The sequence below is a fragment of the Eriocheir sinensis genome, chromosome 30, assembly GCF_024679095.1.
Source record: "Eriocheir sinensis breed Jianghai 21 chromosome 30, ASM2467909v1, whole genome shotgun sequence".
NCBI classification, from domain to species: Eukaryota; Metazoa; Arthropoda; class Malacostraca; order Decapoda; family Varunidae; genus Eriocheir; species Eriocheir sinensis.
In genome coordinates this window covers 916,510-931,023 of record NC_066538.1, presented here as the reverse complement: position 1 = coordinate 931,023, position 14,514 = coordinate 916,510, and the positions used below count along the sequence as shown (strand labels likewise).

At 40.6% G+C, this 14,514-nt stretch overlaps 1 protein-coding gene and 1 long non-coding RNA gene across 13 annotated transcripts in view; both read left to right on the top strand.

The window, feature by feature from the left end:
* Window positions 1-14,514, top strand: part of LOC127005733 (disks large homolog 5-like) — a 139,375-nt gene that overhangs the window by 114,645 nt on the left and 10,216 nt on the right. Inside the window, exons 13-19 of the mRNA XM_050874845.1 lie at window positions 611-700; window positions 1,079-1,231; window positions 2,047-2,225; window positions 2,806-2,960; window positions 11,737-11,953; window positions 12,750-12,873; window positions 13,511-13,641. Coding sequence (XP_050730802.1) covers window positions 611-700; window positions 1,079-1,231; window positions 2,047-2,225; window positions 2,806-2,960; window positions 11,737-11,953; window positions 12,750-12,873; window positions 13,511-13,641 — 1,049 coding nt within the window. The remainder of the gene's footprint in view (window positions 1-610; window positions 701-1,078; window positions 1,232-2,046; window positions 2,226-2,805; window positions 2,961-11,736; window positions 11,954-12,749; window positions 12,874-13,510; window positions 13,642-14,514) is intronic.
* Window positions 5,375-11,730, top strand: LOC127005381 (uncharacterized). Of its 12 annotated transcripts, none has more exons than XR_007758458.1 (5): window positions 5,375-6,020; window positions 6,209-6,584; window positions 6,637-6,688; window positions 6,793-6,948; window positions 7,103-11,730. It is a non-coding gene; the product is annotated as an uncharacterized LOC127005381 (long non-coding RNA). The 12 variants fall into 12 exon arrangements; XR_007758454.1 differs by having other exon boundaries at window positions 6,072-6,584; XR_007758461.1 differs by lacking the exon at window positions 5,375-6,020 and having other exon boundaries at window positions 6,027-6,564; window positions 6,669-6,740; window positions 6,793-6,844; window positions 6,897-6,948; window positions 7,000-11,730.

The window sequence follows — 14,514 nt, the reverse complement described above, 5'->3', positions numbered from 1 at the left end:
CTAACAGTACCATAATATAAGCATTCCCAAACTCATTAAAGGCAAGCTGTTGTACATACTGATAACACTGAACTCTTGAGACACTAGTTATGCTGTATTGAATTCCCTAACAGTACCATAATATAAGCAATCCCAAACTCATTAAAGGCAAGCTGTTGTACATACTGATAACACTGAACTCTTGAGGCACCAGTTATGCTATATTGAAGACCTTAACAGTACCATAATATAAGCATTCCCAAACTCATCCCGAAGACTCATATATATTAATGTCCTATGTACCAATGATACTGATCTCTAAAGCTACCAGTTGCGAGGTATTAGTACAGTCACTGAGATGGGCCTCAGATAGGTATTCTCAGACGCTTCCATCCCTCACATCAATTATTTACAAGGAGATCAATCGGGTTCTCATGAGTGTTGCTTTAGGATCACAGTACAGAAGAAGGGTCAAACTACCATCAGGGTCGTTAAACTACCCCTGAAAATGCCCCAAACTCCCATGAAAGCCTTGTTAAATATGTGTACTTGGGCGCCGGAAAGTTTGAGAATGCGGGTCTCAGCCACCTTACAACTCCAGCTAATGTGTTGTTGTGTCGTGTTCCTGCAGGCCAGAGAGAAAAATGACGAGATGATGAAGGAGATGAACACCCACATTATACAGCGACAACACCTCAACAAGGATCTTAAGAGGTTTCAGGTAAGGGAAAATAATACTCACCCAATCGTTCTATACCTGGCCCTGCAAATGGTGTATAGTTGCAGAAATCCTTAACCCGGTAGCAGCGGGGATCATGTTTCTTAATGGTCCCTCTAAGCGAGAAAAATGAGAAAAAATCATAACACACGTCATTTTGTAATATATATCAATGCATTTGTGATCAGTTTTTGTGTCATCAATTTTGGGGGATTTATATCATGGCACAAATTTGGCCCGTCACTGCTACACGGTAAAGCCACAAATTTGGCCCGTCACTGCTACACGGTAAAGCCACAAATTTGGTCCGTCGCTGCTACCGGGTTAAACAAAACTATTAGAGGAAAGAGCAAGAGCTGAGAATGTGTGTGTCTTCTGCAGGAGGAGAGGAACGCAGCGATGCAGGAGTACACGCTGGTCATGAGTGAGAGGGACACGGTGCACAAGGAGATGGACAAGCTGCAGGAGGAGCTCTCGCAGGCCAGCAAGAAGATCAAGAACATCGAGCAGACCACAAACAACTCCAGCAAAGAGGTGAGGCGGAGTGAGACTACTTGGAACTGACAGGGATTCCGCTAAGCTCTTGTAAAGTTAATGTAGGTTTGGTGTACTTTTTGCCTCCCTGAACTAATAACACTGATTGAATTAAGAACGCACCTCCAACAACTCCAGCAAAGAGGTGAGGCAGATAGAGATTGCTGGGAACCAATGGAGATTTTTCTTGATGATGATGTTTGTAAAGGATGTTTTGTGTACTTGGGGCTCATTGAATTAACCCCTTCACTACGGTCGGGCCAAAACAGCGCCCCGCGCCGTATTCGGCATCGCCATGTGCGCCAAATTTCAAATGTCGCTATTGAATATAACAATTTTTCAGCCATAAACTCAACATAATCATCATGTATTATATATGAAAACATGTAGAATTAAATGGTGCACATAAAGAAACATAAATTAATTGATAATTTTGAGATGTAAGCATAAACACAGAGATAAAATAACTCGTATATTGGCTAAAGCGAGCCAGGACGCAGCATGCGGGTCCTCGGATATGGTACGGGGCATGCAAGGACACAGTATACGCATCCTCGTGTTGAAGGGGTTAATAGAAACATTTGGTTTTATTTTTTTCCGAGCATCAGTGGCCCTCAACTTCTATTTTCAGCTTTTCATCATCACGGCAATTTATCATCATTGCAATCAATCATAGTGCCAATCCCTTTTCTAAAAATTGAGATGCTGCAGAGAGACAATTTCAAGACACAACTCTCTAATTTTAGACAAAACAGCTTCCCTAAACCTTGCCGCCAACAGCCCTAATTCCTGGTCCCCCACTCCCGTCATTTCAGCGGGAATCCCTTTTACTTCAAATTGAGATGCTGCAGCGGGAGATTGCAGCGTCCCTGCACGACCGCGACAAGGCCATCAAGGAGTGCAATGATCTGCGGGAGCGATACGGCGCCAACGGGGACACCAACAAGGAGTGGGAGCGCTCCTACAAGGACTACGACAGTTATAAGCAGGAGAGGTGAGGGACGGACGCTTGTAACACTTTTTTATAGAACGGGAGGCAGCTCAAGGGGGAAAAAACAAAAGCACCAATATAAAAAGCCCGTTAAACACTGCTCCAGACAAAAGAAAAAAAGAGAGATGGTAGAAAAGAGCGGTATTGTTATTTTAGGTTATTGTCTATTTTTAACAATCTTCTTCTTCTTCTTCTTCTTCTTCTCCTTCTTCTTCTTCTTTTTCATTATGGTCCTTTTTTCATTCATAGTCCTTATTATTCTCTATTATTAACACTATTATTGTCTACTATTATAACTATTCCTATCTATTATTACTACTATTATAACTATTACTATCTATTATTACTACTATTGTAACTATCACTATCGATTATTACTACTATTATTATTGCTCCCGCACCCATCGTTCTCAGTCCTCACCGTCTCCTTCAGCCTCTACTCAAAACCATATAACAGAATTTGCCACTAATCTTTTCGTTGCCTCAATTAATTACATTCCAAGCTACACCTATTTGTATCACATTTATTATTTTATCCTCATTTTTCACGACACAATCAATTCCATGTTCCTTGTTCCCACAGAGACATCACCCTTAAGAGCGGCCCTGATCTCGGTCCCTCCTCGCACGACCTCTACGCCAAGGCCCAGAAGGAGCGCCTCGACAACCTTGATCAGGCCAACCAGGAGATCGACCGCCTGCGCAAGACCATTGAGAAGCTACAGAGTGAATTGCAAGGTATGTGTGCAACTCCGCCCTCTCACCTACCTTGCTGTCACTTACTTCTCTTGTCGCACCGGGTTTGTTTTTGACCAGAAATCGACCAGGAGTTTTAACCAGAGTCGTAGAGTAGGGGATTTTGACGAGCTTTATCACATGCCATGTTATTACGAAATGAGCCGCATGTATTTCAGATTGATGAGGATATGATAGTGATTTTTGTGCTTTAAATACCTACCTACCCACACATTTACCTCCCTATAACACACAAAAAAACAGCAGTATCAGGGTCAGTTTGAAGCTCACCCGGCACTTTCGTTAACAATGTGGTGCGTGCAGTGTTACCATATCGCACTCAGAACATCGCATTTATCACTTTCAGGGCCCAAAACTCTTGCACCCAGACAGATAATGTGTTTCCAGTCAAAGTTATCGTTAAAAGCGTTAGATATTGGTGTTTGTTTACGATAGTTGTGAGTCAGAAACCGGAAAATATGATGTGCTGAGTGGCTGAGTACGATAATTTGGTAACAGTGTGACGCGTGTGACCAAGGTGGCCAAACTATCCTCTTCTGCAGCTAATTCAAAGAGATATGCAGTAGTATATTATAGTATCGATAAAACTATAAATGAAAGCTGTAAGTTGTATTGAGAGAGCAAACTAAAGAGCGTATTGAATGTATTGAAGTAGCATTAATATAGCTGTGCACTGATATATAGTAGTTTGGGTTAAAGTACATAGGCGAATGCTACAAAGTATAAATGAAAGCCCTAAGTTATATTGAGACGGCAAACTAAAGAGCGTATTGAACGTATTGAAGTAGCATTAATATAGCTGTGCACTGATATATAGTAGTTTGGGTTCAAGTACATAGGCGAATGCTACAAGTTATATTCAAAGAGCAGAAGAAAGAGTGCATTGTGCCTTGACGTAATTCTTATAGTCTGTTCACTTAGTCTGACCCAAGCTGACAACATGAACCTAAGTGTGTCTGCAAGCTGAGTGCTGATTGGCTATTGCTGTGGCTTTCAAGTTTTCTTTAACCTCTGTTCGTGTTTATCTCACGCAACACTTTCTGCTAATCTGCACTGTGCTTACAAACACGCTTAGGTTTATGTTGTCAGCTTGGGTCAGACTTAAGTGAACAGACTTTAGTTGGATATTGATATATTTAGCATAGGTAAACGTCTAGACTAATCAGTGTTATATAAGTATGTATAGGCATTCTGAGTATCTAACTAAGCATTACTATATAGCTAAGTGTTCTGTTCTTTTAAGTAATATCCCATTCTTTGCCTCACTAACCCTCCATTGTGCACTTACAGAGAGACTTACGCTAAACTATTTTGACATATTTAGTATAGGTAAACGCATAGACTAATCAGTGTTATATAAGTATGTATAGGCATTCTGAGTACTAACTAACCATTACTATATAGCTAAATGTTCTGTTATATCCTAGTTTTATTGTTTTAGTGATATCCCATTCTTTGCCTCACTAACCCTCCATTGTGCACTTACAGAGAGACTTACGCTAAACTATTTTGATATATTTAGTATAGGTAAACGCATAGACTAATCAGTGTTATATAAGTATGTATAGGCATTCTGAGTACTAACTAACCATTACTGTATAGCTAAATGTTCTGTTATATCCTAGTTCCGTTGTTTTTAGTGATATCCCATTCTCTGCCTCACTAACCCTCCATTGTGCACTTACAGAGAGACTTACGCTAAACTATTTTGATATATTTAGTATAGGTAAACGCATAGACTAACCAGTATTATATAAGTATGTATAGGCATTCTGAGTACTAACTAAGCATTACTATATAGCTAAGTGCTCTCTTATATCCTAGTTCTGTTATTTTTAGTGATCCCATTCTTTGCCTCAGACTAACCCTTCATTATTGTATAAGTATGTATAGGCATTCTGAGTACTAACTAAGCATTACTATATAGCTAAGTGCTCTCTTATATCCTAGTTCTGTTATTTTTAGTGATATCCCATTCTTTGCCTCAGACTAACCCTTCATTATTGTATAAGTATGTATAGGCATTCTGAGTACTAACTAATCATTACTATATAGCTAAGTACCCCGTTATATCCTAGTTCCATTGTTTTTTGTGATATTCCATTCTTTGCCACACTAACCCTCCATTGTGCACTTACAGAGAAACTTACGCTAAACTATTTTTTTTCTTTTTCAAGACATACGTAGGATCATACCCCACACCAACCAGTCAGCCTCTAGAGTGACTTTTTAGTTGGAACTGTTCGTTTTTGACATTATTCTTCCCTACCCATAATGATGACAAGTCCTCTCACCTTCATCTCATGCCTTTATTGTCCCAGTATTGTTTTCCTCCCCCTTTTTTAACTCTCAAACCTCGGCCAACAACGCTACGGATAAAGACTAGCAGGTAATTATCATATCTCGTCCCCTTGTCCTCCCCCGTCCACCCCTGTCCCTCCACTATTTACGTGTCATAGTTGCATGGTCCCTCGATACGGCGGAAGGCATGTCCGTCCCTCTGCCGATCAGTTAGACGCATAGGCTGGGCATCCATTGGTTCATGATCCCTTTTATCCATGTCCGCTCTTGTATCCATGTCTGTTTATCCGTTGGACCACACATCAATTAACTAGAAAGAAGCATCAATGCCACATAGGTTCACTTGAGGGCGTATCGAGACACCTCACTAACCAGGCGTGGCTATAAGAGTGGACACAGGCAGGGCTCAGGGACGGAGGGATGCCCGGCCTCTCTCAGTCAGTCCCCAACACTGACTGGTAGGGAGGGGAGCATGTGACTTGTCCCATTTGGCTCGCCTTGTTCTGTGCCTTTATTGGGGCTACTGGAATGGTGCACAGTGAACACATATACCATCAACAGTGACCTCATCATCACCTGGGAAGAGGAACTGATAGAACTGGAGAACATAGAAGGGGGAAGGAAGGGCTGTGAATAGTGTTAGAGGGTGTGAGGGTGCATCTATAGAACTGAGGGATGGATATCAGTGAGGTAGAAGGAGAGGTTGAAAAATATATGGAGAGAGGTGAATATTGGCAGAAGGTTTGTGAATCTATAGAGAGATGGAAGGAGAGAGGTGAATATTGGCAGAAGGTTTGTGAATCTATAGAGAGATGGAAGGATTGGATGTGAATAGTGGTAGAAGGTGAGTAGGTGCATCTATAGAACTGAGGAATGGATATAAGTAAGAGGTTGAAAAATATATGGAGAAATGTGAATATTGGCAGAAGGTTTGTGAATCTATAGAGAGATGGAAGGAGAGGATGTGAATATTGGCAGAAGGTTTGTGAATCTATAGAGAGATAGAAGGATTGGATGTGAATAGTGGTAGAAGGTGAGTAGGTGCATCTATAGAACTGAGGAATGGATATAAGGAGAGGTTGAAAAATATATGGAGAGAGGTGAATATTGGCAGAAGGTTTGTGAATCTATAGAGAGATGGAAGGAGAGGATGTGATTAGTGGTAGAAGGTGAGTAGGTGCATCTATAGAACTGAGGAATGGATATAAGGAGAGGTTGAAAAATATATGGAGAAATGTGAATATTGGCAGAAGGTTTGTGAATCTATAGAGAGATGGAAGGAGAGGTTGTGAATATTGGCAGAAGGTTTGTGAATCTATAGAGAGATGGAAGGAGAGGATGTGATTAGTGGTAGAAGGTTTGTGAATCTATAGAGAGATGGAAGGAGAGGATGTGAATATTGGCAGAAGGTTTGTGAATCTATAGAGAGATGGAAGGAGAGGATGTGATTAGTGGTAGAAGGTTTGTGAATCTATAGAGAGATGGAAGGAGAGGATGTGAATATTGGCAAAAGGTTTGTGAATCTATAGAGAGATGGAAGGAGAGGATGTGAATATTGGCAGAAGGTTTGTGAATCTATAGAGAGATGGAAGGAGAGGATGGGAATATTGGCAGAAGGTTTGTGAATCTATAGAGAGATGGAAGGAGAGGATGTGAATATTGGCAGAAGGTTTGTGAATCTATAGAGAGATGGAAGGAGAGAGGTGAATATTGGCAAAAGGTTTGTGAATCTATAGAGAGATGGAAGGAGAGGATGTGAATATTGGCAGAAGGTTTGTGAATCTATAGAGAGATGGAAGGAGAGAGGTGAATATTGGCAGAAGGTTTGTGAATCTATAGAGAGATGGAAGGACAGGATGTGATTAGTGGTAGAAATTAGCATGTGAAAGGAAACAACTGGACTCTTCTGCCATGGCCGTCCTCTCAAGGGTAATTCCTAGAGAGCTAAGAGGACATCAGAGCTACAGACAGATTACATAGATAAGAATTGAAAGGATACATTCATGCCCTAGAGTTGCTTGTCACCATAAAAAATCATAGTGTCACATCATCACCATTGCTTCCATCACCATCACATTTGTACAGAAAAAAAGTTCACTGTGTACATTTTTTTTTCTTTATAATGATGAAATATTTGTGGCTGTGAACGTGGTGGTGACTGCTGACTGTGTGTGTGTGTGTGTGTGTGTGTGTGTGTGAGTGTTTGAGGCCGAGAGGAATGAAGAGACCGAGAGTGTTAGGCTACTGTGACCATGAGTGTGTGTGTGTGTGTGTGTGTGTATGTTTGTGTGTGTTGGAAGTGTGTGTGCCTCCCTGGTCCTCTAACAAGACTACATGTATTGACTGTAGTCCAACACAAATGTGAAGTCTGTTTGGGTGGTGTCCGAGCCTGTTCACAGTGCTGCCGCAGAACCCCAGCACCTCACTCTCTCTCATGTGTCAGCAGTGTACTGTTTGAAATAGTGCATCAGATATTCTGTAACACTGAATATGATTTAGCAAGGCTATGGTCAAGGGACTCCCCACACAGATCCTGCCCAAGCCAGGGATGGAGTATTCGTATTTGGTGTTCATATTCGAATACAATCAAATGCCGTATTTGGGTGTATTCATATTCGTATTATAATAATTATTAATAGAAATCAAATTCTCCTCATTTATATTCGAAATCAAGGAAAAAATATTCGTATTCTGTGAATAATCTGACGAATACTTCAAAACATATTACCAGAAATACCAGCCGTTGTTCCTCACAAGTCCAGCCTCCTGGGCGGACGTGTAGTGGCCGTGTACGGCACAGGCTTAGGAGCTCATGTTACTGTTGCATAACTTTGTGTTATTTGAATTAAAACCATTTCAGTGAATTTGAATTCGTGTTCATGTTCATTTGAATTTGAAGTATTTGTATGGTATTTAAATACACAACTCCTGTGTTCACCCATCCCTGCCCCAAACTGACTTCACAGCAGAGTCTGACCATGGCAGTCACAGATAATTCAAGCTCATGGATCTAGCCAAGCCTTTTACTCTATTACTCTTGCTCTACTTAGCTCAGTATTATGAAGGAGGAAGAATAAAAGTCTGTGTGTTAGATAGGCCGCTCACTCTCCCTTCCCTCCCCTCTGCCTCCTCCTCCTCCTCCTCCTCACTCTCCCAGAGAACTGCCACAGATGAAAACAAATGCTGGATTGATCAGCAAGTTCTCCCTTACTCTCTTTGCATCCCTTGTGCCTGGCCCCTTCGTCTGTGTGTGCATGGGAGTTACTTAGTCTTGTCCCTTTGTTGCTATTTGTGTCGTTTTGTGTGCGTACTTGAAGATGTTTTCTGTCTACAAGTGTTGGTACTTTAGTAATGAGTGTGTGTGTGTGTGTGCGTGTGTGTGTGGGGTGTAGAATCCTGTCCCTGTGTCGAGTTCAGTGTCGTTTTGTGTCTCTGTGAAGGCGTTTTGTTGTCTCGGAGTGTGAGTGTGAGTTTGTTCAGTGTTTTAAGTGCTTTAGGATGTGTGTATGGAGTCTGTGTTGTCCAATGTGTGTGTATGGTCTGTGTTGTCCAATAAGTGTGTATGGAGTCTGTGTTGTCCAATGTGTGTGTATGGTCTGTGTTGTCCAATAAGTGTGTATGGGGTCTGTGTTGTCCAATAAGTGTGTATGGGGTCTGTGTTGTCCAATAAGTGTGTATGGGGTCTGTGTTGTCCAATGTGTGTGTATGGTCTGTGTTGTCCAATAAGTGTGTATGGGGTCTGTGTTGTCCAATAAGTGTGTATGGGGTCTGTGTTGTCCAATAAGTGTGTATGGGGTCTGTGTTGTCCAATAAGTGTGTATGGAATATAGTCTTGTCCCTGTGCTGGCTTAGTCTCGTCTGTGTCTCTGTATAGGTATTGTATCGTCTAAGAATGTGAGTGCCGTATTTCAGTTTCGTAGGGAGTGTACGGAGTCAGTCTTGTCCTTATATTGTTTTTTTTTATTATTATTATTATTATTATTATTTTTTTTTTTTTTTTTTTAATATATAATCTTGTGTGTGTGTGTTCAGATTTCCGTCTTTTTTTTCTATTTCTACCGACTGAGAGTGTTCGTACATATCACGGAACACATTCTAAATCTCCCTCATTGTCAGTGTTTTGAATTTCTATTTAACGCATACCAGTATTTTCTTATATTCTCTAATTTCATCTTTCTGCCTCAGTTTATAGTACCTCCTTTCTTGCTGCTGTTTCTACGTACTGGAAGTGTTCGTACAAATCGGGGAACACATTCTGAGCCTCTCCCATCATCACTGTTTTGAATTTCTATCTAATATACACATTTATTTTTCTATTTGTACTTTATGGCCTAAACATTTGCCCATTTTGAATTTCTGTAATATATACGTTTATTTTTCTACTTGTACTTTATGACCTAAATATTTGCCCCATTGAACGCTGCCAAGGAAAGACAGCATTTAAAGAACATGTTAATAATGAAACATGTCTCATAATTTTATATATTCCACTGCACACGAGGATCATTGCGTTGACTGTTCATGGAGTAGAGTTTTCTGGTTATTTCAGTATTTTCCCGAGAGTTTTGCATGAGACAGTATTATTTATCTCCTGGTCATTGGACGAGGTTCTGACACGGAGGTGAGGTTGTCTGGGCCGGCAGGACATGGCAGCCACTTCTTGATCATATTGATAACCATGTTTTTACAGTTCTCGTTTATACATCTGTTCAGTTCTCCAGAGCATGTTTTTTTCTCTACTATGAGCAGTAACTGTGATGGCTCATCCATACATTATTAAAGACCCCCATCAAGGTATACCAATGGAACTGAACTTGATAGCTTTTGTTGAACCTTAAGAGCAGCGTATTGTGATGGCTCGTATATACATTATTAAATACCCCCATCAAGGTATACCAATGGAACTGAACTTAATAGCTTTTGTTGAATCTTAACCCAGTAGCAGCGACAGGCCAATTTTGTGGCTTCACCGTGTAGCAGCGATGGGCCAAATTTGTACCATGATATAAACCCCCCCAAAATAGATGATACATAATCTGATCATAAATGCTTTGATATATATTATGAAATGGTTTGTGTGAGGGGTGATTTTTTCTCATTTTTTCGCTTGGAGGGACCATTAAGAAACATGATCCCTGCTGCTATTGGGTTAAGAGCAGTGTATTGTGCACTATAAACTTATATCCAAAATTTTAATGACCAGTCCGTCCAAAATTTTAATTACCCGTCACAAAGTCCTAATGCCTTTGTGAGCGGCTTTGAGTCTCCCGCCAGCAAGGCCAGGACAACCCACCTCCGCCTTGTTCTCAGTAAAGGGTAGTGCATTCTTGTCCCTCCTCCTCTTTGGGTCTCCTGTTGAATAAGTCTCACTGTTGTTTCTTACCCTGGGCATTTTTTTCCAGACCAGTTCCTTGTAATGACGTTTAGTAGTTTGATTACTAACACATGTTTTTTGCAGCTTGTTCTAGTTGGTAGCAATGCAGGTATTGTATGAGCCGTGGCTATCATTTGCTCATAGAAAGTTGTATTGTTTGGACTGAGATTTATTTGCAGGGGATGAAATTCACTGACGACTGAACACTCAAGGCAATCAAAATACTAGAACAAAAGTTATCTATTAGAGGATTAAGTAGTAATATTTAATGCAAGGCTGAGTGAAGTGTTCTTGTGACCAGTCATTGGCAAAATTAACAGCATTCTTTGTCCAATGTCTTAGTAGCATTTCACTTTTTATGCAAATATGCGATTGTTTTGTAAAATTTCTGAAGGGTTGGTAGCAATATTTTCCTAGTGAGGTCGGCTACATGAGGTGAAGGGTGAATTTCTGCCCCTGACTTAGCCGTTAAGTTGTTTGTGGTGGTGAGAGTTGTGTCACTGTTGGTAGTGTTCTGGTCTCAGTGACTGCCTTAATGTAGATGTTCTTTGTGAGGCTGCTAGGACAGATCAAGAAAACTTCTGGAGTTAATAAATATTTCATGATAAACAGATTCTTACAATGTTAAACTTGGTGTTGAAGTCAGCTAGAATTTACAAGCTATTTTGAGACTAGTTTGAAGGTGTTTGAATCAGTAGGTCTGCATCAGTGGCATGGCTGGGGTGGCTCCAGACCCTCGCGCACCGTACAAAATCCTGAGAAAAACAAAATAGTGAATTATTTATTAGCAATAGGCTTTGGACTTATTTGTTAACTTTGCCTCGTTATATGCAGACCCCGAGCTGTGCCATTGGTCTATACTAAATATTGAATGTAATGAAAAGAAGATAATATTTTGGTGGTCAACATATGATATAACTGAAATATATTACTACTTGAAAACCAATATGAAGTAATCCACATATAGTAATTTTTGAGACTACATAGTGCAAAAAGGTATTAACTGAACGTGTATGAGTAGACTAACGGACTATATACTTACGAGTGCTGTAAGTGTGCTCATCGCTGTCTTGCGCACCACAGAGGCACAACAGGAGGCAGAGGTGTCCAAGCGGCGCCGAGACTGGGCCTTCAGCGAGCGTGACAAAATCGTCCAAGAAAGAGAGTCCATCCGAGCTCACTGTGACAAGCTGCGACGAGAGCGAGACAGAAAGGTGTCGGAGCTGGCCGAAGCTCTGCGAGATTCTGACGATATGAAGAAACAGAGAAATGAGACCTCAAAGGAACTGAAGGAGCTGAAGTGAGTGTGATCTCTTTGTTGTTGTTTTGCTTAAGGAATAGTTGTTTTATTCTCTCTCTTTCTTTTATGGTTATCAGAGAAAGGATTTTTGCTTTGTTTTCTGTAATGAGGAAACAGAGAAACGAGACCTCAAAGGAACTGAAGGTGCTGAAGTAAGGGTCATCTTTTTCTTGATGTTTTGCTTAAGGAATAGTTGTGTTATTCTCTCTCTTTCTTTTGTTGTTATCAGAGAAGGGATTTTTGTTTTGTTCTTTGTAATGAGGAAACAGAAATGAAACGTCAAAGGAACTGTAGGAGCTGAAGTGAGTGTGATCTTTTTGCTGTGGAATAATTACCAAGATGTTTTTATGTTGTTGTGCTTAAGGAATAGTTGTTTTATTCTCTCTCTTTCTTTTATGGTTATCAGAGAAAGGATTTTTGCTTTGTTTTCTGTAATGAGGAAACAGAGAAATGAATCGTCAAAGAAACTGTAGGAGCTGAAGTGAGGTTGTTATTTTTGCTGCTAAATAATTACAAAGACATTTTATAATATTGCTTTCTTCTTTACCTGCTGATTGATTGGCATACCTTTCTACCCACCTGTACCCTGCCTACCTACCCTGCCTGGCTGCCTGCTCTACTCCTATGTTCTTCTTCTTTTTTTTTGTTTCCTCTGTTGTACCTCCTTCCCACCCTCATATTACGAAAATCTCTCTTCCTTTATATCTTCTTGCTCACCTGTAATTATCTACCGGTTCTGTGTATAAGGAATGAATGTTTACGTTGTTTATTAATGACTTTCTCGTGTTGTAACCAGAGAGAGGCTTGAGGCAGAACAGGAGAAGGTCGTGAGACATCTGCCGCCACACAACCACTCCAGAGACTCCGCCATCGACACAGACTTACAAGAATGGGAGATAGAAACTTTGCATATTCCAATTGTAAGTACTCGTGCATAGAGACTCTTCTGACCAATAGGCTGAGCAAGTTGGTGAGAGATGATGACATATAACTATCCTTAGCACTGGGGTTTTAGTCTCTGCAAAGCATACTTATTTCAAACCAGATAAATAATGGAAAATGAGGAGAGTCAGATATGAGAGCAGGAGGTGAAGTGATTGATTGAGGAATACATGAAGGAGGGAGATCTGATACACACAGTCACAGAAGATGAACACGGCAACAGAAGTAACAAAAAGTAACAGAAAGTAACAAACAAAAGTAAATAAAGTATCTGATGGTTACCTTGGACCAGAAATAGGGAGGGTTAGCTTAGGTTAGGTTAAGTTAGGTTAGGTAATGTTATGTTAGCTTAGGTTAGGTTAGGTTAGGTTAGGTAATGCAAGGTTAGGTTAAGTTAGGTCAGGTAATGTAAGGTTAGGTTAGGTAATGTAAGGTTAGGTTAGGTTAAGTTAGGTTAGGTTAAGTTAGGTTAGGTAATGTAAGGTATGGTTAGGTTAGGTTAGGTAATGTAAGGTAAGGTAAGCTAAATCAGATATCCCAGACCAATAATAGAAAAGGGATATAGCAAACACACACAGTAGCTGAAGGTTAACTCAAAATTTATTCCCTTACCAGAGTGTTGTGTCTGCGAACGATGTTGGGTTTGTTGTGGCGGGCGGCCGCGATGACCCTCACTGCGGCGGCGGCGACGGAGCTGTGTACGTCACCAGTGTTACCAAGGACGGACCATTCGAGGGGAAGCTCAGGTGAGTGTGGAAGCTTACTGGCACATCCTTTAACCCGGTAGCAGTGACGGACCAAATTTGTGACTTTACCTTGTACCAGCAACGGGCCAAATTTGTGGCTTTACCGTGTACCAGCGACGGGCCAGATTTTTGCCATGATATAAACCTCCTAAAATAGCTCATTCTTAAACTGATCACAAATGCATTGATATATGTTATGAAATGGTTTGCGTGAGTGATGATTCTTTCTCAGTTTTCTCGCTTAGAGGGACCATTAAGAAACACGATCCCTGCAGCTACCGGGTTAATTACTAATTGTCGTCCTCCCATCCTCCTCTTTTTGTATTATTATATACAGAAAAGAAGGCAACTCAAGGACAAATATAAAAGGAAATGAAAAATGACCACAATGGCGTTTAGTAGAAGCATTCAGAACAGACAAGCCAGAGTCATTTATCAGAGAAAGCCTTCCAGTAACCATCCACCATCTCTTAGTGTGAAGGCAACTCAAGGACTAATAAAAAAAGAACGAAAAATGACCACAATGGCGTTAGTAGGAGCATTCAGAACAGACAAGCCAGAGTCATTTATGAGAGAAAGCCTTCCAGTAACCATCCACCATCTCTTAGTGTGAAGGCAACTCAAGGACAAATAAAAAATGATATGAAAAATGACCACAATGGCGTTTAGTAGAAGCATTCAGAACAGACAAGCCAGAGTCATTTATGAGAGAAAGCCTTCCAGTAACCATCCACTATCCACCATGTGAAGGCAACTCAAGGACTAATAAAAAAATGATATGAAAAATGACCACAATGGCATTAGTAGAAGCATTCAGAACAGAAAAGCCAGAGTCATTTATCAGAGAAAGCCTTCCAGTAACCATCGCGCACT